Genomic DNA, 21,313 nt, shown 5'->3' on the forward strand with positions numbered 1-21,313 from the left:
TGATTTGTTAAGTGTACTCCATATGTAAGCTCATGGTCATTCAAAGGGCTAGTGCTACAGTGTATTATACATCTAGATGGGTTGAGAGTGGGCCAATCCAGTGGAGTGGAAATGTTTACCTGAGAATGATGGCCTACCCCAGGGCAGAGTATAGAGATGGGGAATCTACTGAAGGAGGAAATGGCTCTTTAGTGGAAATGGCTAATTTGTGGCTTCTCTCCATTCCTCCCCTTAAGCTTTACAGGCAATTTAGGATGACCCAGTTCAAGACTTCAGACATAATCAACTTTACAGTTCTTGTATGGAAGTTTCAACATTTCTGAAAACTTTTGTGAACTAATGAAGGGAATCTTTCACTTTAACTTTGGTAATACAGTTTTCAAGATAACATATTTACTGTATTGTATTAAGAGGAACATGGTGAAGGCTAAAGTATCCGTGATTTCTTATTTGTTCATGCCAGGGGTCATATTTATGGTAACAGTGTCATGCCTGTTGGACATACAGTCCTATGTACATGTTTATTCAAATGGTGTTGTTGTTCTTTTAATGGAGAGCTTAGACAAGATCCTCTCCCTGCAGCCCCTCTGTGATTCATCAGATAGATAAATCGTCTGAATGATCTCCACTCATCTCCCTGATACTTGCATCCACCCAAATGCCTGAAGCTAGATTCACACAGCAGTTCTCAAGCTCGGTAGGAAGTTAATGAGCCAATCTATTTATCAGTTGAGAACATCTCAAATCCAACTGGCCCATTTTCCAATGGAGGGATGTTCTATGCTGAAGGTAAGCACCATGTCATGGCAGGGAGAGACAGGCATGGTGTTGTCTCCTGCTGACTCCTTAGCAGTAATCCACAATTGAAAGAGATCTCTGGAAAGCTGGATAGTTGCCAGTAGGTCACAGGTGCACTTCCTTGGCTGGCCTGTTTATGACCTTGCCAGGATGGGCTGCTGTTAGGCCCAGTCCAGGTGAGCTTTCGATCAGCCTCTACAGTGTAAATACTAACAGAGGGGGTTGTTGATTTGGGATCTTTATGCAGAACTGGAAACTTTCAACTGTCTCATTTAGAAGCACCTGTTGCTGTAGTAAAACATCTCACTGGAAACCTACACTGGGAAGCTCTGACTTATGTTGCCTTGTTTTTTATTAGTATTCATCGGTTCTTTTATGTTTTATAGTACAGTCTAGCAAAGGTATTTGTTTGAACTGAAGCTGTGTTGAGATTATCCACTCACACAGACATGAGTACATACTGATCATATGGTGATGCATTTTCCAATGCAATTATTTCAAGCAACCACATCAATAAACGGCCAGTCTCTGTGCTACAGGAAATATCACTGAATTATATGCAGAGTTGTTTTCCCTTTTAGGGACATATACAATTTTAGGATAGACTATTCTGCATTGATAACAGTCCTCTTACAACCCTAATGTGGATCTAGGGATCAGCAAGGAAAGTAGTAGAAAGACAAACCAAGCTGGTCATTATGCCATTGGAAACTTGGCCTTTGATTACCAGACTGCTACGGGTCCCAGCTGTGAGAACTGCTGCCAGATGGCTTAGCCTGTTCCTCTGCATGGCCACAAACACCAGCTCCTGTCAGTCAGGCACACACACACAGAGGGAGGAAGGAACGCAGTCTCACTAGTAAATGTGGGGGTTTGCGAGCTGTGTGAAGATAATGAGGTCCAGCTCTGAGGGGGACTGGCAGGAACAGAACCACAGGTTCACAACTGAAGATTAAAGGTGGTCACTTCTCCTCTGGGAAATACTGTGGGGTTCAAATATGTGCAATAGGATTACATTTGAACAGTGAGCGGTTTAAGTCCAATATTTAGAGGGCTAAACTTGTATTTTCCGAGAACATAGAAAGTGTCTGGGTATGAAATGTCACAGCCCCCTGTTATTCTACTTCTGACATGGCATAAATTGTTACCCAAGCACCCTCTTCATATCCTGTCATGAGTGGTCTGGGTCCATAATGCTCCGGCTTGATGCACCACTGTGAGTAGACACTGTACAACATAATAGGCCAAGCAAAGCTTAGCTTTATATCATCCATTAGGGAGAACATGGAGAGACTTGAGGACATCAGAAGTCCAATAGCATATTGTGGTAGAGCCGTAGATAAGGGAGTAGAATATTCATCATGAATGATTAACTGGTCTCTGGTGGCCTTTCGTATGCCTGTACTCAATACTACTACATCATAAATAGAAAGCTAATTAACTGCAAGTAAGTGCTTGATAAGCTACTTGTAATACCTGGTCGACTCCATCGCAGTTGCCTAATGTATTTAGAAAGGTTGAATATGAAATAGGGGTGTGTGTGCAAGTGTGTGTGTGCAAGTCACCACCCCCATAGCTATAGCAAAGTAGTGTTGGTCTGTGGTGAAATAGCTCTTTCCCTGTCGTCTCTCCTTTCAGCGAGGACAGAGAGCTGTCCTTCACTGCTCACTGACCCGTCTCTAACGCCGTCGCTGGCTCCTCACACCAACCACCCCTGCTCTATTTAGTACTGTGTGTTGAAAGCAACCAACAAACACAAAGTTGTGCGCAGTCTCTGTATTCACGACTCCAGCAGGCTGTAGACAAGCAGCAGCAGAGTGACGGCTGTCTGTCGGGTTTCTCTCTGGTTCACAAGCGAGAGCAGTTGGAGGAGACTTCTTTCCGAAGAGTTGACACGTAGAGATGACACGTAGACCTGACAGATCATACGGGGCCCGACGGTGGCACTTCGGGCCCCCGACTCCAGACCCATCACCATGGACTGTGACTCGTCCAGACCCCAGTGAGTCACGACCACAGAGAAGCCACGGCTGGAGCAAGTCTGACAGGCTGAACCTGCTCCTGATACCCAAGTTGTGGTGCCACTGGCTTGAGCTGGCTCAGTAGGCTCACCGTTGAGAGCTTGATTATGGAGGTTCCTGCTCATCATACACATGCTTCTTACTCTGCAGTGTGCGTGAGATACAGTAAATACTTCACTCTCCTCCCTCAGTAACGCATGTTACACACACCTCCCAAGCTCCTTATGGTGGAAGGCTGGCATATGAGCAAGAATAGAATTTGAATTACATTTCCATGGGCGTGTTCCATGTGACAGAATACATGGAATATGTAGGTCATAGCTGGTTATGTAAAACAGGGTTCCTCAACACTGATCGTTTGCTTTTATGCAATTTTCCTGTCAGAATGACTTAAAATAGTGCTGAATTTCATTTTAACCCTTGTGTTATCTTCGGGTCATTCTGACCCATCAGTCATTGTGACCCACCATCGTATTGCGACAACTTTAACGCATACAAAAACAAAGTGAAGCATTTTCTTTTAACCGTTGGGCTGTCTCAGACCCCCCACATTGCGAAGGTTAAAAGAAAAATCTTTTTATTTGTTTTTGTAATAGGTAAAATTTGGTAAATGCAACGATGGTTCGTTATGAACCTTTGGGTCATGTGACCCGAAGGCAGCACAAGGGTTAAATTATTATAATTTTTTACATTTGTGCCTTTCAGGAAAGTTGTTGGTCTGTATTTACCAAGTTATAAATAGACTAGACAGGAACCAACATGTAATTGATTCTCAGCTCATCTTCATGTCTCAAGTAGCAGCAAGGTGGTTATTAATTAGTTGTTAAGCTACATGTATGATCATGTCTTTTGCTGCCTTTCAAAGAAGCGTGTGTTCGCGTGTGTGTGGGTGTCACTGCCTCATTGAGTGTGACTATGTCTGCCGCTACACACACTCAGGAAGGAGTGGGAGGACCTTGGTGATGTCACAGTGTTGTTGTGGTTCTGTTTGGCTGCACTCTCTCTTTGTCCCCTCCCTCAAGTTCGGCTGGCCCTCCCTCCCCTCCCCCTCCCTCTGCAGTGTACGTGCATCGCATTCAGAGAAGCAAGGCAGCAGGTGGAAATGACATCATCTGCACTGCAGCACACTGCAGCACTGGGTCTGAACAAAGACATGTCAGCCACTAAGTACTGCTGCCCCCGCCGTCTCTCCTCCTCCTTCTCTCTCTCTCTCTCTCTCTCTCTCTCTCTCTCTCTCTCTCTCTCTCTCTCTCTCTCTCTCTCTCTCTCTCTCTCTCTCTCTCTCTCTCTCTCTCTCTCTCTCTGTCTCTCTCTCTCTCTTTCTCTCTCTCTCTCTCTCTCTGTGTCTCTCTCCCTCTCCTTCCCCAGCAGTCAGTAAGTGAGAGATGTTGAGGGAGCATAACCCAGTGCCTAGACAGACTGCAGGACTGTGACCTACAGTACCCCCCCTCCGGCTCAGGCTGACGCACCCCGGGAGCCCTCCACATCACCTCTCCCTCTCTGACTCACCGCAGGTAGAGGTGAAGATGGAGACCGCTGGGGAGGAGGAGTGGAATGGTTCTCTGCAGAGAGAACAGACAAAGACTGCCTCTGTTTCTAGTTTGACAGAGAGGGCTGGCGGCAGGGGACACACTCGAGAGGGGGTAATATACTTGGAAGGAGTTTGGGAATGTATGATAAACGCTCCCTTACAAGTCTATTATTTTTGTGGACAGTGATGGCATAGATTTCCTGGCCATTGACAGTGTGGTTTCAGTTTCAATTACCTGACCTCTTTTACATTGGCGAACAGTGAACCCAACTGTGACATGAGCTCTCTGGAGAGCAGGGACCTATGACTGCCAAGATACCGCACCGTGCAACAGTAAATGTCACAGAGTCCTGCTGAGAAGACTTCCCACTTAGAGAGCCTTTAGTTCCTCATCTACAGCATCAGCACTGATAGCAGGGAGGATACCTAACTCTTGTACAGCATGGTAATGGAGAGTTATGTACATCATATCTATTTATTTATTTTCATTTTTCGCTGGTCCACCTCTTTCCATTCATCAAGCAGCCAATGCGGCGGGAGGGAAGTGCACACACACAGGCATGCTCCTGTCGCTTAGTTACCACTCGGCAGCAGGTTGCCACAGAAACGGCCTCACAGTAGCTAAATGAGGAATGCTAATGCAGTCCTCTACACTCCCTGCTGCAGTGGACTGTGTGTGCCCATCCCACTGTGTGTTAGTGTGTGTGTGTGTGTATGTGTGTGTGTGTGTGTGTGTGTGTGTGTGTGTGTGTGTGTGTGTGTGTGTGTGTGTGTGCGTGTTTGTGTGTGATCTTCTGTGGTTTTGGTTTAGATCTGGTGTCTGAGCTCAAGCCATATGCTCTCCAACTGCAGTAAGTCAAACTGCAGCTCTTTAAGAATTTGAGAGCTTTCCACCTGGATTCATTTGATTCAATTAGACCTCCAGGCATTTCACCTGACTTTTGTGCTGTCCCAGCATAAAGACCAATACTGCAGCTTCACAGTTTCTGTTGATGTTTTTGTTCAAATCTTGACCTCTATCCAACATGTTTGTGAATTTCAATTAAAACTTTCCTTCAAATCACCTTACATTTATGGGCAATGCATCTAGTGCGCTTAACCTTGACTAGGGACACGGCAGGCTGACATTAAGGACAGTTTGTAACCTTTCCCCACCACGTAGACACTGTGCCGCCTGATAGTCTACATCCATCTTGACGCATGAAAACCCTGCTTTTCAAGGACTAGGAGACCCGCAGTGGCTGATTGATTGAGGCCAGGCAGCCTCCCAGGTCTCCTGCTGTAGCCATGGCTGCCCCCGGCATGTCCTGTGGCCAGAGCGGGGTGGAGGTGGAGACCTTGGTCCTAATGGCCTGTACTTAATCAGCAGGGGAGGGCCTTCATCGGTAGACACCTCCCAGAGAGAGGCTGATGATTCAGGGCTGGAGGACTGGACACTGCACAAGCCACCAACGGCTCGCCAATCAGTAGCTCCATATCACAGATGTGTGCCTGAGCTGTGATGATGGAGTACCGGGTGGCTAGAGGCATGCCTGTATGGCTGTGTGCTTGTAGCCATTAGCCGATGATTGATGGGCTTTAAAGGTTATTTTAGTAAAGGCAATTGTTGCAAGGAAGCTGGTGATTGATGTTATTGTTGTGGCTGACGTTTGGGAGATTAATAATGATTAAGCCCAGAGTTAATATACTCTCACACAGAGAGGTAAATTATCTCAGACATAAGAGCAGGATTGGTTTCCATGTGTTGGGGGTTTGCACACATATCCTGTGTTGAAGCCTCAAGACTGGATGATAAGCCCAGTGTATTGTTGGACGGTGTGTTCAGAAGATCCTTCGCTCGAGAGGTTAGCATCATCCCCAGTGTGCTGACGTGAGCTGTGCTTTGTCTTTCTGCGTTGTAGACAACCAGTTCAGAATGTCCATCCTGGAGCGTCTGGAGCAGATGGAGCGGAGGATGGCAGAGATGGCCAGCCACCACCAGCAGAGCAGCGGAGGGAGCGCTGGGCCGGGAGGAGGAGCAGGGGGAGCCGGGGGAGGAGGTGGTGAAGGAGGAGGTGGAGGCACCAACACCCAGTCACAGGTAGACTTCCCTGAACAATATGAATCTTGACGATCAGGCTATTTAGTGGTGAGGCAAAAGGTCTCTGATGTCCTCTGAAATATGGATAGTTCACAGGAGGTTTTTGCACACAACGTGGAGAAAAAACTGGAAGTAAGCAGAGATAGGAAATAATGTCCTTTTTAATGCACACTTGACAAAAAAATGAACAGGTGCAAAAAGTGCTCAAGTGCTGTGGCAATGTTTCTGCTTAGTCTTAAAAAATCTAATGGTATACTCGGCAATATGGAAATAAACAGTACAGGACATTTCATAATCAGATATTAACGTGCCCTGATTTTTTGCATCTGTTTGTGTGTCTTGGTGTGCATGTGTGTGTGTGTGTGTGTGTGTGTGTGTCAGTGTGTGTCGGGCCAGGCTGACAGCTCTTTTGAGAGCCGTGTGGTGGTGGTGTGTGAGAAGATGATGAACCGGGCCTGCTGGGCCAAGTCCAAACACCTCATCCACTCCAAGACTTTCCGAGGAATGACCCTCCTCCACCTGGCCGCAGGGCAGGGATACGCCACCCTCATCCAGACTCTCATCAAATGGCGGTGAGGACATTGAAGGCTTGCTCTCACCTCTAGCTATGTCATGTTCAGGGCAGAGTACAGATGTCTAGGTTAAATACCTAATGTGTTCATCTATTCTTCTTCCACCAGCACCAAGCACGCTGACAGTATTGACCTGGAGCTGGAGGTGGACCCTCTAAACGTCGATCACTTCTCCTGCACCCCTCTGGTAAGACATGGAGGAATACATGAACCAAAGTTGCCTAAAATCCAATTTCATGTCTTTATTGAAATGGTGGGGCTGTGGTGTAAGGGCTTCCAGAAATAGCATCCCTCCATTCATCCCCTGACCCTTCTGTGAGCAGATGTGGGCGTGTGCCCTGGGTCACCTGGAGGCAGCAGTGGTGCTGTACAAGTGGGACCGGCGGGCCCTGGCCATCCCAGACTCGCTGGGGCGCCTGCCCCTGTCCATCGCCCGCTCCCGTGGACACACCAAGCTGGCCGAGTGTCTGGAGCAGCTGCAGAGAGAGGAGCAGCAGCCTCCCGCCCCTCTGCCCCCCACCTCCCGCATGTCCTTTTCCCCGGCCCCTGACGTCCCCACCTCAGACAGCTGGATGGTCACCTGGGCCAGTGACGGCGTGGTGGCCCCCAGTGGGAAGAAGGGAGGTGCTGCTACCACATCCACCTCCAGCACCACCAACCTCAACCCAGGTCAGAACCCTCCCAGGCAGAAGGAACTTAGACCTTCTGGTAGCTAGTGACCCTCCAAAATATTGATCTGTCGTTCCAAACATGCTTGTAACACGGTATGTCTCATTCCTGTGCAGACCTGAGGAGGCCCAGGTCGGAGCCCTCCAACTACTACAGCAGTGAGTGCCAGAGAGACCTCCCCCAGGCCAAGAAACACAAGCCCAACCCTGAACTGTTCCAGAGCAGGCCAGACAAGGCCATGTCTGTCCCTCTGAGTCTGGAGCAGCAGCAACTCCACAGGCTGTCCTCCAGCCCCAAGAGCACAGACAAGGGCCTCTCCGGAGGGGCCAGTGGTGGAGGGGCCAAGTGGAGCTCCAGGGAGAGCTTCTCCAGCGGGGGCTCGGGGAGGAAGAGTGCCGGGGCCGCGGGCAGCAGCCTGGGAAAGGAGAGGCTGGCCAGCCGTCTACGCCAGCGGGAGCAGCTGGGGATGCTCGTCATGGCTGAGAGGGAGATGGTGGACACAGAGTTGCTGTCCTACAGGGAAGATCTGGTGAACCAGGACTGCCTCACACAGATGGACGACCTGCAGGTCAGAGCCCATCCCTCAGCACACCCCAACTGGCCAGTCCAGACTTTTAGTTTACCCTTAATTGGCTTTGCTTCACTCATAAGTACATGTATACATCCCCAGAGAGACTCTTGATCTAATACTACAGCCCCAAGAAAAACAGACAGTGTCAGTCATAAGGAGTATATGTGGATAAGCAGCCACAGCAAGCCTATTGACTTGCCTGTCACTGGAGAAACAAACATGACAAGAACAGGGACAGATTGGGATTGACTGCTGGCAGCCTTCTAGACCCATGCCACAAAGTCAGTGAAATCAGCACAGTGCTAAACACACAGTCACAACACACACACTTAGGCTTGGCCTGGCTGGCTTTCTGTCGACCTCCATCTTCACATAATAAACTCCAGCCATTGATCCAGTAGCGTGGCCAAGGGAGTCGTCTGCTCATCCATCTCAGTCACAGAGCTGGGGCAGGCGGGAAAGTCTGGGGGCAGGCGAGGACTGACCGGCCCACAGCAATCACTTGGAGCCCCTTCACAGCCTTTAATATTGTGTTAATTGTTTCCCAGTAATGTGCTATAAAGCTATAATTAACTGCCAGAGAAAAAGCTGGCCAACGCGTTGAGACGAGTCCAGATGAAGTGTGGTGTCTAAGCTGCCTGTCCGTGTCCCCCCCGCAGGCCAACATGATGACCCTGGCAGAGCACATCATCGAGGCCACCCCAGAGAGGATCAAGAGGGACAACTTTGTGGCTATGGACTCCGTTCCTCTGGACAGCACTGGGGTCAGCAACACCATGAGCTGGCTAGCCAATTACCTCGGTGACGTGGAGCACCTGCCCAGCATCATCCACCTACGGTAAGGCTGAATCAGGTGGCCATCCCCTCCACAGCAGGGAGGCTCCCGAGGACTGGTGTCGGCTCCACAGCAGACAGCTCAACCGACTGCCTACTGCACAGCAAAGTACTGACCAATGTTAAACACGGCCGTATCTATTTCTCATACCCGTCCCCCATCCCTCCCCCAGATCGCTGTACAGTGAGCCCCTGACCCCGTCCTCTAACCCCAGCCTCAGCCCCGGCGGTTCTCCCCTGAGGGAGGGGCCTCAGGAGAGGCCTACCCTGCCCTCCCCAGCCGACTGGAGCGAGTTCATCAGCGCCTCCAACAGCAAGGTGGAGCGGGACCTGGCCCAGCTGACACTCTCCGACCCGGAGCAGAGGGAGCTGTACGAGGCTGCCCGGCTGGTCCAAACTGCCTTCCGCAAGTACAAGGTACAGGCCCAGGGCTCAGGTACCAGATCCCCCACCTACTAACCAGAGGGGAGGTGGGGGCAGTGTGTTAGGACTGCCCAGAGAACTGACTTGATTGTACATGTGGGATTGTTGTTGTATACGCACTCAGAAAAGGTCAGATGTGGAGATCGATACGTCACTGGTTTCTTGGATGCTGGTGTGTGTGGTGCTGGATGATCTAAACAGCCCAAACCTGGAATGTGTACTCCAGGGTTAGGTTCTCTCAAGTGTTCTACCATCCTTATATCTGTCTCTGTCTCTCTCCCTCCTTATTGTATAAGATAACAAATACACAGACAGACACGTACATGCACTCACAAACACTCCAACTCAAAGTGTTCAGACCCTGTGGTTTCAGCATGGGAAAGGTGGCTTGAGCAGAGCATGGCCTTGCTTTGAGGAAACACTGCACTGCCCCCTCTACCTCACTCCCACTACGCTCTCTGTCTTCCTCCCTCTCTATCCCTGTAGTAATGTGTGTGGAGCCTGCTGCTGCCTGTCCTCATGCAGCTCTACACACTGCCCCCCCACCCCCCCCCCCCACCCCCTCACCTTGCTACCTCCCTCCCATGGCGAGCTTTAATGACTTTCCACGTCTCAAACTGTTCGCTGTCGTTCACAGTCATCTGTTCTGCCCCTCTGCCAGCTGATACTGGGGAAGAACCGCTCGCAAGTCGGTCTCTCTCCCTCTTTCTCTCTCTCTGCCCCCCCCCTCTCTTGCTCTTTCTCTTTCTCTCTCTCTCCCAGTCCAGAATGGAGTGTGTCCCAACCGCCCTCTCCTTCCCTGGTCCTCCTTCCCTTCTCCAGTTCTCCACCCAGGGAGAGGACACGTGGGCTCAGGGCCAACCACACGTCAGGGGGCCTCTTTTGCAGTACTGTAGACCACCCCCTCGTCTGACCTCTGACCTGTCCTGCTCTCTATTTCCCCACAGGGACGCCCGCTCAGAGAGCAACAGGAAGTAGCTGCTGCTGTCATTCAGCGTTGTTACAAGAAGTATAAACAGGTAGGTGGTACTAACCGCAGGCTAGGACAGAGAACACACGCTAGAGAATCCACTCCTTACAGCACAGTAGAAGACGGATGATGTTTGGTTGAATTTCAAAGGCATTTGCCCTTCGAGAGGCTTTTTAGACCCAGCTAGCAATATGTTTACACATGTTTTCCATTCACAATATCTCACTTTTTTCTGTTTACAAGCTAACATGGATAGCCTTGAAGGTAAATTATTTACAACTTAACCTCAGCTGCCCAACACACTTGGCCCTATAGATTCCATGCATGTGTTTTCTCTCTGAAGTCCAACACAAATCTGTAGACTGTTGTTTTGGAGCCCATCATGTGATATCCCCCCCCCGTGTTTCTGAGTGGGTGCTTTCTGTGCTCTTCCGGCAGTATGCACTTTATAAGAAGATGACGCAGGCCGCCATCCTTATCCAGAGTAAGTTCCGCAGCTACCACGAGCAGAAGAAGTTCCAGCAGAGCAGGAGGGCGGCCGTGCTCATCCAGCAATACTACCGCAGCTACAAGGAGTTAGGCCGGCTGAAGCCCCACCGCAGAGGGGCAACCACACTGGTGCAGCACAAACTGAGGTACAGTCACACACACATACAGTAGCACACACAGAAACAAACTGGCAAACATATACAGACACATACAGACACACAATGCAGTGGCATACTGACGAACTTACGCACACTACCGTGTAGTGTTAAATTGGCACACACACATAATGCCATCACAGCAAACAGTAGCATACGGGCACAGACACTAACAGAAAGTGCAGAAACGGCCACATATACAGTACAGACTTGCACGCAAATGGCCTCTCTGACCGTCACATCTCCATGTTGTCTGTTGTAGAAGTAGTCTGCTCACTAAGAGGCAGGACCAAGCCGCTAGGAAGATCATGAGGTTCCTTCGCCGCTGCCGCCACAGGTAAGCTCCACCTGCCACGGCTCAGTTCAGTACACTTACACACACATTTACCACATGGATGCAAAATACTGAGGTCAGGAATGTTCAGGTTAGTGCCAGCTTACCACACAGCGGAAGGCCAAAGTGACAGCTTGAAATTCAGTTTGTCAGGTGCTCTGCATTCCTGTAGACTGTTTCTCTCTGTGAGTGATAGGGTTGGGTGGGTGACACACACACGGTTCAATACCTCAGCAACCATTCCCCTCCCCTCACTGTATTTGGCCCCCACCTCTCCTTACCCCCCCCCCCCTCCTTCACAGTACCTACTGTGTGCTAATAGCTGTCTGGTATTGTTTTGCTGTTTACGCCAAGCCCCTTGATGGACCATAGACTGTTCAAGCGGGTGAGTGCAGCCTCAGCAACTCAGTTCGTGCCTTTCTCTCTCTCTCTCTCTCTCTATCTCTCTCTCTCTCTCTCTCTCTTTCTCTCTCTCTTTATGTCTCTGCCTCTCTCGGCCTCTCTCGCTCTCCTTAACAATGTAGTTATCTCTTTTTAAGACCTCACCCCTCTCTCTCTCTCCCTCCCTCCCTCCCTTGCTGTCTCTTTCGCTTTCTCTCCACCCATCTCTCCCCCTGTCTCTGCCCTCACTTCTACATCACTGTTGCTTGATGCCTGCTTGCATGAAAGGCTGCTGACTGGAGCCACAGGTGGACTGAGAATCTCAGATTCAGAGCCGAACATACATCAAAACGTACTCTCTAAACTAACCACTGCTTATGAATGACGATGTCACCGCAGACACTTTAACAGGCACCTCTCTTTCTCTCCTTGGAAATGCTCCCTTGTGTTGGTTGTGTGTGGGCCTGAAGAGGCTGCTGTGGGGACCAGAGGAGGGTTCCTCTCCTGTTCACTGTGTTGCATGATGATGTGGTGAGGACTCCGGGCCTTGCTACTCTGGGCATGCTCTGGGCCTGGCCTGTTGTCTGGAGCAGCTGTCTGTCTTCTCTGTGTGTCCTGTTTCAGCCCTACAAGACGGGCTGAGGGGGGAACTGACCCTCTTTGCTTTGGCAGGACCCAAACTGCTGGAGCTGCAGAGGCTCAGTGGGGCAGTGCTCAGATCTATCACTGGTCCTGGCGGGGGAGAGGTCACTCTGTCTTCACTACCCAAATACATTCCTGATAGGAATATACAGTTAATTAGGGAAGCTCAGCTCATATCGGCATACACAGCTATATATAAAAAATTAAAATAAACTACAAAATGATATTAGAAAATGATGCCATTTTGAGTTGAACGATGTGTGATTGACTGGAAATATATGTATACCACTTTCATACGAAGACCATCCTTCAGCCATATAGTTAGTCCCCTCCATCCCACCTCCACGTCTCATCGCACAGTTGTAAAATAGGTTACTGTGCTTTGAAAGCAGATGATGCAGCCAACTCCTGTACCGTTATGAACGTATGCATGTTGGCTACAGTACAATAACGTTTACAGTGCCGTATGTGCTACAGTGGGATATGGGTCAAAGTGCTTTGTTAGCATGTAGGTCAGTGCACTGCAAAGCAAACAATAGGATCCCCAAATTCCTCCGGGGAGCAGAACAGACAGCAGTAATGGTTTCAGACCTCCTGGGAACAAGGCATGGCTAAGCAGAGGAAGTAGAACACTGCTACCCATCAAGCCCACAGGAAGTAGCACACCGACTGGTCTCTCCCAGACAAACAAGTACTGGCTGGATCTCTTCAAAGAGTTTAGTTTCCTTTTCTGAAGTGTAATGTAGAGACAACTGAATTAAGATTACCCCCTTTATCCAAATAAATGAATCTGGACGGTTTTGTTTCTCACCCAACAACAACACCACAAACTACGTATTACCTTATTTCATAATACAACATTGTTAGGATCAACTCAATACAGTGTATGAGGTAATAAGGTTTAAATGATGTTGAACAACCTTCAGTTCCCACGGTCCACTCTGAACTGCTGTCTTCCTGTCCTGACTCAGGCATTAGGTTGATACACCGGTGAACAGGACTCTGACATTATGTGTTGTACAGTGTGTCTGCAGATCTCTGATAAAGCTACGGTGTCTTCTCTGTGTTTCAGAGTGAAAGAATTGAAAAGGGCCAGGGAACATGAGAGCCCTCAGAAGAGCCCCCTCGCCATGTGACATCACTCTCCTGACTCTTCTTTTCTTTTTCTGTTTGTACCCAAGACATTTTACAAGAGAAGAAAAAATATCGATGAAAACACTGCGATTATTGTCATGATTACTACTGCAGAGCTACTGATTCTACTTCTATTATTACATGTACAACGGCATTTTTTCACATATCCTTTCTTCCCTCTGACAGTTGGAGAGTGGCAGCCTCTGTAGGATACTAAACTAATGGGGAGGATGTGAAGGAGGGGAGGGGGGGTTCAGAACATTTGCTTCATGGCATTTTTTGCACTTTTTCATGGATTGCTTTGTCTTTTTGGGATTATGGAGATGCTGTTGATGGCAAAGAAATAGAATGCTGGACATGACTGGAGAGGTCCCTCCTCTGGATTATAAGAAGAGGAGACAGAGAAAAAGGAACCAATGCAGAAACAATAGGACTTGGCTCTAATTGTATTTCATAACTTTTTAAGTGACTAATTACTCCATTTTAAGATAACATGTACCAAATGTACCAAAAATTATTGTTAATACATTGACTCATTAGCACACATACATCCCCGTCCACTGCTAGATGAATACATTCAATACACTGAACAACAATTTCAACAATCCTTCCTGTTCCACTGAGCTCCGGCCCTGGCAGTCTGTCCATGGTGGAGCTCCATATGAATGTAGGAGGGGTATTAAGCAGAAACAGGGGAGGGTTAAAAAAAGCAGACTTTCTTTTCTAGGTTTGGGGTATATTATGTATGGCATGGAAGGGGGTTGAATTCAAGGAAATTACCAAATTTGGGATTTTTCTAGAAATATTATTGCTTTATCCTTTTTATATCCTTTTTTGCTTGAATTTGATCTATGCTCATGTCCAATTATTGCTTACCTGTCTCTTTGGAATTCTGTCTTGTTGAAATTAATCCTGAAAAAATGCATGCCTTGAGACGAAGTCTTCGTCTTTGTGCTTGTAATTAGGTCTGTATCCTCTGATTTTCAAGGTTTAGCCTTTGTCTTACATGTTCCAGTTGAGTCCACATTCCCACCTAGGCTACTGCCCCACGAGTCATGCCCTCTAGTTACTCTAAATTTTCTTAACATTGTTCGTAACATTTTTATTTTGGCCTTATTTCATTTGTGTTCTCCACGGTATTCTAACAAGACAAAGAACTTGCCTCTTTTGTGTTGTAATGATTACAGTCATAAAGGTTATTGTTGTTCTTTTTAATGAACTTCAGAGCCTGTGAGGGCTTTTGAGGGGAAGATCACATACATTGCCTTGACGTCTTAGAGATTCTTTGAGGGGTCCCTAAGCTAGTCCCAAAATAGGGGTTTGACAAATCCATATTTTTGACAATTGAGCAGTTTCTGTATATAAAGAAGGCTGATGGTAAGTAGGGAAAAACATTTACCCAAAGGGGATTGTATTTTAGAAATATATTATTTTATTCATTAAAAAGGGGTCAAAAACAGGTACGAGACAAAAACAGAATATTTGTATAGTTTTGTTTGAATGCCTAAGAAGTATGGTTGTATTGTTTGTATATAGTGTAAATACCTGGGATAAAAATGAGCTATGTGCATGAAAACCATGAACAGAGTTAACAGAAAAGATCAACACAAGCAGTAGTGGCTATGCTCTGTAAAATGATTCAAACTATTTCACTATAAGAGTATTTTATTTTATTTTGATTGTTCTTGAGAAGAACATTTTGCTAAAGCATGACCTTATTGCAAATACTAAAAGGTAAAAAAGATACTGTATTTAGAGTTAGGAGAAAACCTGCAAAACTATCTAAAAACAAGTATGGTTATGTTTACATTTTTTGTTTTGGGCTACCAAGAATCTTTTGCCAATGGTGCCAAGTAATGTGAATGCTATATTGCTTAAGAAGAGTATTAAGTTAATCTTTGCAGAACAGATAATCATACAATGAAATACACACTAGCATTGAAGACCATAAAATCACAACTGGCCGAGGATCACAAATAAAAGTGCATACAGTTTTGCAGAGGGAGAAATATTCCACCAACTTTTAAGTCTCTCATGTCTCATCCATAATCACAGTAACCTAAGCTTTTTTGCCATGACTGAACACTGGGGTTTGCTTGTCAAAACACGTTAATGCAACAACAACAAAATACTAAAAATGTGTGTTTTATTTGATATGTACATTAGGGAGAGGGGTCTTGTTGTCTGTGTCTCTACGCAAGTTTGTATAGATCACAAAGATTGTATATGACAGCCTTGTCCATGCAAACCTCCACCATTCAGTAGATGGGAAATGTCAAATGAGCTTACTTGAATTTTAAATGTTCAGAATTTACTGAATCCTTGAATTGTGTCATCTGACAGTGGAAGTGATTACTTCATTTTACTGACAACTTCGGATGTGTTAGCTCCCCGAGTTACCTAGGCTTTAGTTGACTTAACTCGATTTAACTCCTACAATTGTCACTCTATCAAACAGGTTGATAGTTTCACTGACCGTGATTAACAGTGGTCACATTACAGTATTGAGTGGAGGTCTAATTGAATAAGGCTGTCAAAGTCTGGACAAACCATAATCCTTGTCAAAACCTTTCTGGTCGTAGTGAAGGAAGAACATGTGTAGCATCTTTAGCTGAAATTCTTGAGTACAATTTGTGCTCACAATGACTCACAGAGGGGAATGCTGTTAGAGCAATCCCAGGTGCTAAACAGGTTGTGTCAATTGGACCACAAGTCATTAGTAAAGATGACCAGTAGAACATCTTGACCCAGGTAAGGGTCAGTGAAGCAGTCAATGAGCCACAGTGAATGATCTGAAAACATGTTAATGAAAGACCACACACAAGAGACACGTATCAAGTATCATTATCCACCTTTGATAAAGAATATGCATCAGGTTTCATGGTAGGTTACTCGAAAGCAGTGCTGAAGTCGAGTATATTATTTGAATGGGAAAGCATGTAACATTCAGTATACTGTTCTAATGGTGTTTACTCCTGGTATGGAAGTGTTGGCTGGTGCTAAAGGTTTCTTGCAGCCAGAAAGTGTATTCTCCATCCAGGTGATCACGTGTATTATTCCAACAAGGTGTTAGATCCATCCAACTAGCATTTCTGAATTGCCATTCAATTCACAGATCACTTCCCTTTTGGGTTCATGCAAATTCATTAGGCTTACTGGGTATCTCTGGATTTGATTTGCTGTTTGTTAATCTGTTTGTGCTACTTTCACATATGTAAACCATATTTTCAGTGTTTATGTAGAAAGTGCCTATTCATGTCCCAATCTCACAAAGCCCGTTTTAGAAAGCATGCAAAGTACCTAATGCAGAGATAGAAAGGTTTTGGAGAAGTATCTTCATCAGAATTCATAAGTCTTTAGGAAAACACTCTCACCAAGTACATGACATTACAACTGAAACCATCCCCAAACACACACCAAACTGTAGTCAGATGACAGTGTTGTTCCCTTTTCAACCTAGTGTCACCACAGTATTACATTTCTGGTTTTGTCAACACGCTAAGCTTTTTTCTGCTTTGTTCTATTGGAACTGCCAGTTGAAACCATGAGGATTAGAAGTTCTAAATCGGATGCGGTTGATTGCCTTGCATTCATCATCCAGGTAGTGGTCAGAGTGAATCAGAGCTGATGCAATGCAGAGGCAACATGAGACAGTTTTCTTACGCTTGCATGGGTTAAATAGTTAACTGGTGACTGAAGTGCACCTAAAGCATGCTTATTTTTCTAGAATCGGTAGTCAGATAGACTTGTAAAAGACCTACTGTTCTGTAAAACGAAGAGAGTTGCTTGGATGCGTCGCAAAATTGAGAGAGAAAGGCATGTGATAGGAGGGCACAGTAGAACCCTAAATAAACAACCAATGTTTAATCAGCAGATTGACTGACAGCATTTCCATGGGGTAGCATGAGGATATGGTTTTTTTTCTACAGCAAGTTTCAACCTTTTCAACCTATTATTTCATTAATTTGCATCTTGACAGTGTGCTCCCAACTTCCAATTGGTAGTTCTAGTATACTGGACACTGACAGTATACTAAAGTATTTTAAGTAGGCAACACACACACATACAGAAAGATACCAGAGGGCAGTGCATACAGACAGAACAGGCATGCAGACATGTCAAGGTATACGTCTGACCGGTCTACTGATCTACAGAGATAGAGGAGACCTCATGTTGTTCTCCTGGCTGAAGGCTGGCTCACCTCCCATCTCTATTTTACTCAGGGTGTCAAAATGGGGAGGAGGAAACTAAGCAGGACACTAATAGTTCACATCTGTAAGCTCTGCATTTTGACATTGGATACTGTATGTTTTTATCTTAGATCTTTGTAGTTAGAAAAATGAAATCAAAATACTACTGTGATCCTGAATACATATTTAAATATATTTCCTATCACAGAAGTAATCCTTTATTGCAACACCAGAGTAGCCAAACTTTATAATACAATACAAATTGTGTTCAAAATAATTACATTTCAAGAGACAAGTTAGCTATGTACTTTGGTACTGTAGTCTCAGAAGTACCTACTGTATCAATGAGATATGGTTTTAGGGAAATAGTGGAAATAGCTGCAAATATTTAAGTGTGTTTGAATCCATGATTTTTAAATGGAAAGACAGGCACTTCTTTCAGATTATATTTCATCACACCTGGGAGTCTTCCTTTCCTCCTCTTCCTTTGTCAATGCACCCAATCTGAAGGTAGGCATATCAGGACAACAGCACAGACACCATCTCACAACCTTTCCCACTTGTGGACACAGAGCAATAAGCATTATTTTGTGGAGACCTTTAGACCTAGTGAAGATAAAAATCGATTGGACACATGTAGTCGACTTACTCTTATGCAAATGCCAGTATTGCAAGACAAGCATTCAGTAATTTATGGACAGCAATTATATGGCACCCTTTACCCAACTGCACGTTTTCATCAATTCCAAATCAAGAAAAAAAATGGCCCTACTTTGTTTCAAAGTTGTGGGTCCTCGACACTTTGCATGTGAAATAGTGTTAGATCTACTTTCCTCTCCTCTATAGCTGTCTTTCTCTCTGTCTTTCCCTGTTATGTGACCCTATCTTTTTTTCCTTACCATATAATTTCAACTCCTTATCGGTTCTCCTACTGTGTTTAGCTTATTCCTTAATCTCTCCCCTCTTTCTTGTTTGTAAGTTTTATTTTTGTAATTGTGCATGTACAAGCGTCACTGACTCGATGGATATGTTAAAAAAAAGAGATTTCAGCTGCTGAAGCCATGCAAAACGTTTTGAAATGCCCTTAAAATATTGAAGATGTTTTCTGAATGCTTTATATTCTTTCTGCTGTAAAATAATAAAAAAAGAAAAAAATGAAGAAAACTCTAAAACAGTTTGATATTGTCTCATTTCTCCCTTCACTTGATTGCAATGAGCTTTTCATTGTTAAAGTAAGTTATTCAAATATTTTAGCGTTCGTGCAAATATAACTTTTTATTTGTATTTATTTATTTAAATCCAACTTACAGCCATTCACTTATTCATCACACACAAACATCTTATCTGAGCAACATTTAACAGTTTACATTTTAACATTAACATTTTTAACATATGTGTGACATTGACCAGCCTAGAAAACTGGATTTAAAAAAAATACTGTAGTCCTCAAATATTCTGCAGCATTTTTTATTATCTTCTTCAATATATAATCTGTACAGTATCATTACTGCCTTTGTACAGTGTGTGAGTGCCTTTTGTCTTTATCTGTCTGCGTGTGTGAAAGGGATCATTTAATAGTGCAAGCCCTGTCTATTAGTATTGGTCTGTTTTGACTGTTAAACACAGTACTTCCAGAAGCACTCAGAGTTTCCTCCCCTCTTCTTGAACTGTTTTCGAATCCCCAGGAAGCGACTGAAAGGACTTAAATGGTTGGATTTCTCCAAGAGGACCTGGAACAGAGGAGCAGTTTTCGGTTATCTTCTCTGACTCCTAAAACAACAAAGCTAAATCCTGTACCTCACATTAAAAATACTCACATCTCTTTGCATCTGCCTTGGAAGAAGTCCAGTTGTTCTAAGACCTGTGGTAGTCAAGACACAGGCATAATATGGATCATTATGTCTTCTGAATAATTTGTTAATGAACAACAATCTTGTTGATGAGTTCCTAATTTTCCAAACATATGGGTTTGCTGTGTTGTCTCTCAGTATTGTCTCTCACCATCTCTGTTGATCTCTCCAGATAAGAGGGAGGCGTATCTGAGAGCAGGAGCCATCTGGGGAAGGTACATCTGCTCTGAGTAGGACAGCTCGTCTGGACTACCAGCCCCTCTATCCTCCACCGACACTGACATGGCAACACACAGGCAACATTAAATCGACACATGCAAACACACTGTGGTAAGTAAATAATGGTGAAATTCAGCTATGCAATGACAAATAGCTAAGAATGTTAGTATACTGTATGTACAGACACCACCAATCACAACAATGTATTCAGTGATCATCTTAAATTGTAATTATTAGACTATCAGTATTATAGTATTAAGCTCCTCTGTCTAGCGACTACCCTCACACCCTCTAACCAGCCCCCAACCTGTTGAGGTTGATGGTGAAAACTCACCAGGTCCTGAGTAGGGCATCTCCGCAGACTCTGTGATGGGATGGGCCAACAGCGGACCAGAAGCCACCAGCAGGAAGGTCCAAGACACAAACAGGTTCCACATCATCTCCACAGGGGGCAGGACAGAGTACAGCAGGGGCACACCAGTGGGTCTTGAAGGAGTCCTGAGAGGTCCTGCTGAGATCCAGAGATGGAAGTCTTCTCTCTGGTCACCTTCGGTGGGTTATATACCCCATGGCTGTACCCCCTCCCCATCATCCCCACCATCCTTAACCGACCACATGTCACCGCCTCCATGTCCATGATAAATCAACACCCTGACACACAGCTGAGTTATGGGCTCAGTGAAACAGACCTGCATTGTGGACTATGAGTCCGGGCCAGAGCCGTGTTTTACCAGTCTGAGGAATTGATTGACTATTTTTATTGACTGTTTAAATCGGACCTGACCAGATGTCTGAGATTCCGCCTCTTCAGACACCTCTGAAGGAGCAGGTGGAGTCATACAAAAGACTGTTTTGTTTTGAATTAATCAACCTGCTCTATGACTCTTCAACCATATGAACTCACTCCGTGAACACACTCTTCAAAGCTCTCTCAGGGATCCTTCCAAACACGCCAGGTCACTGATAGGCAACTGTCAAGGATGAACTGAAGAGGATGAGCACAGTTACACACTTGTTGGTTCATTTGTCGGCATTTGGTTGGAGATCCTTGGTTATTTTATTTTCTTAGTGGAGTAAGATGCTCGTTGTTTATGATCATTGACCTATGCACTTTTTGTAAAGCTCTTTCTTGTAAGTCGCTTTGGATAAAAGTGTCTGCTAAATGAATACATGTAAATGTAAATATGCCTATACACCTTTACAGTAAAAGCCAGATCCCTTAATCGTCTGACATTTGGAGACTGTTTAATTCAGTGCAGAATTGGCCATGGGTCATTGAGTCAGTTTGATTGATGCACAAACACTTGAGTGGCCTTGTTCTGGCAAGATGTTATATCTGTGCTTTCACTTTTCCTTAGTCCTGCCATAAACTCTGCTTTATGTGTACGTCCATACAGGATAGACAGAGGAAGGACCGGGCTAGCTATTGGCCAGCAGGCTGCGTAGACAG

The 21,313-nt window shown here is 45.6% G+C and overlaps 2 protein-coding genes across 3 annotated transcripts in view; one reads left to right on the forward strand and one right to left on the reverse strand.

The window, feature by feature from the left end:
• Positions 1-13,796, forward strand: part of camta1a (calmodulin binding transcription activator 1a) — a 219,065-nt gene extending 205,269 nt beyond the window's left edge. Inside the window, exons 12-24 of one of the 2 annotated variants that reach the window (XM_067239907.1) lie at positions 6,252-6,430; positions 6,812-7,002; positions 7,111-7,189; positions 7,326-7,671; positions 7,788-8,239; positions 8,902-9,080; positions 9,250-9,493; positions 10,447-10,518; positions 10,713-10,733; positions 10,908-11,104; positions 11,376-11,450; positions 11,802-11,832; positions 13,543-13,575. In XM_067239907.1, coding sequence (XP_067096008.1) covers positions 6,252-6,430; positions 6,812-7,002; positions 7,111-7,189; positions 7,326-7,671; positions 7,788-8,239; positions 8,902-9,080; positions 9,250-9,493; positions 10,447-10,518; positions 10,713-10,733; positions 10,908-11,104; positions 11,376-11,450; positions 11,802-11,832; positions 13,543-13,575 — 2,099 coding nt within the window. Of the gene's footprint in view, positions 1-6,219; positions 6,431-6,811; positions 7,003-7,110; positions 7,190-7,325; positions 7,688-7,787; positions 8,240-8,901; positions 9,081-9,249; positions 9,494-10,446; positions 10,519-10,712; positions 10,734-10,907; positions 11,105-11,375; positions 11,451-11,801; positions 11,833-13,542 lie in introns of those variants that run through there. The other variant, XM_067239908.1, reaches the window with a different exon arrangement.
• Positions 13,797-19,100: 5,304 nt separating this feature from the next.
• On the reverse strand, positions 19,101-20,331 carry LOC136946306 (urotensin-2-like). Its single transcript, XM_067240604.1, has 4 exons — positions 20,198-20,331; positions 19,796-19,921; positions 19,612-19,655; positions 19,101-19,524 (listed from the first exon to the last, which is right to left on the reverse strand). Exons 1-4 carry the CDS (start codon positions 20,301-20,303, stop codon positions 19,411-19,413), a joined length of 390 nt encoding a protein of 129 aa, XP_067096705.1. The 5' UTR covers positions 20,304-20,331; the 3' UTR covers positions 19,101-19,410.
• Positions 20,332-21,313: the final 982 nt, after the last annotated feature.

This window comes from Osmerus mordax, chromosome 7 (assembly GCF_038355195.1).
Source record: "Osmerus mordax isolate fOsmMor3 chromosome 7, fOsmMor3.pri, whole genome shotgun sequence".
Lineage (NCBI taxonomy): Eukaryota > Metazoa > Chordata > Actinopteri > Osmeriformes > Osmeridae > Osmerus > Osmerus mordax.

Bases quoted from the DNA above. Each gene is read 5' to 3' on its own strand.
- LOC136946306 (XM_067240604.1), bottom strand. From the start codon at position 20,303: ATGATGTGGAACCTGTTTGTGTCTTGGACCTTCCTGCTGGTGGCTTCT. The intron at 19,922-20,197 runs GTGAGTTTTCAC...TTGCCATGTCAG, and splicing joins GATGCCCTACTCAGGACCTG to TGTCGGTGGAGGATAGAGGG. The intron at 19,656-19,795 runs GTGAGAGACAAT...TGACTACCACAG, and splicing joins TGGAGAGATCAACAGAGATG to GTCTTAGAACAACTGGACTT.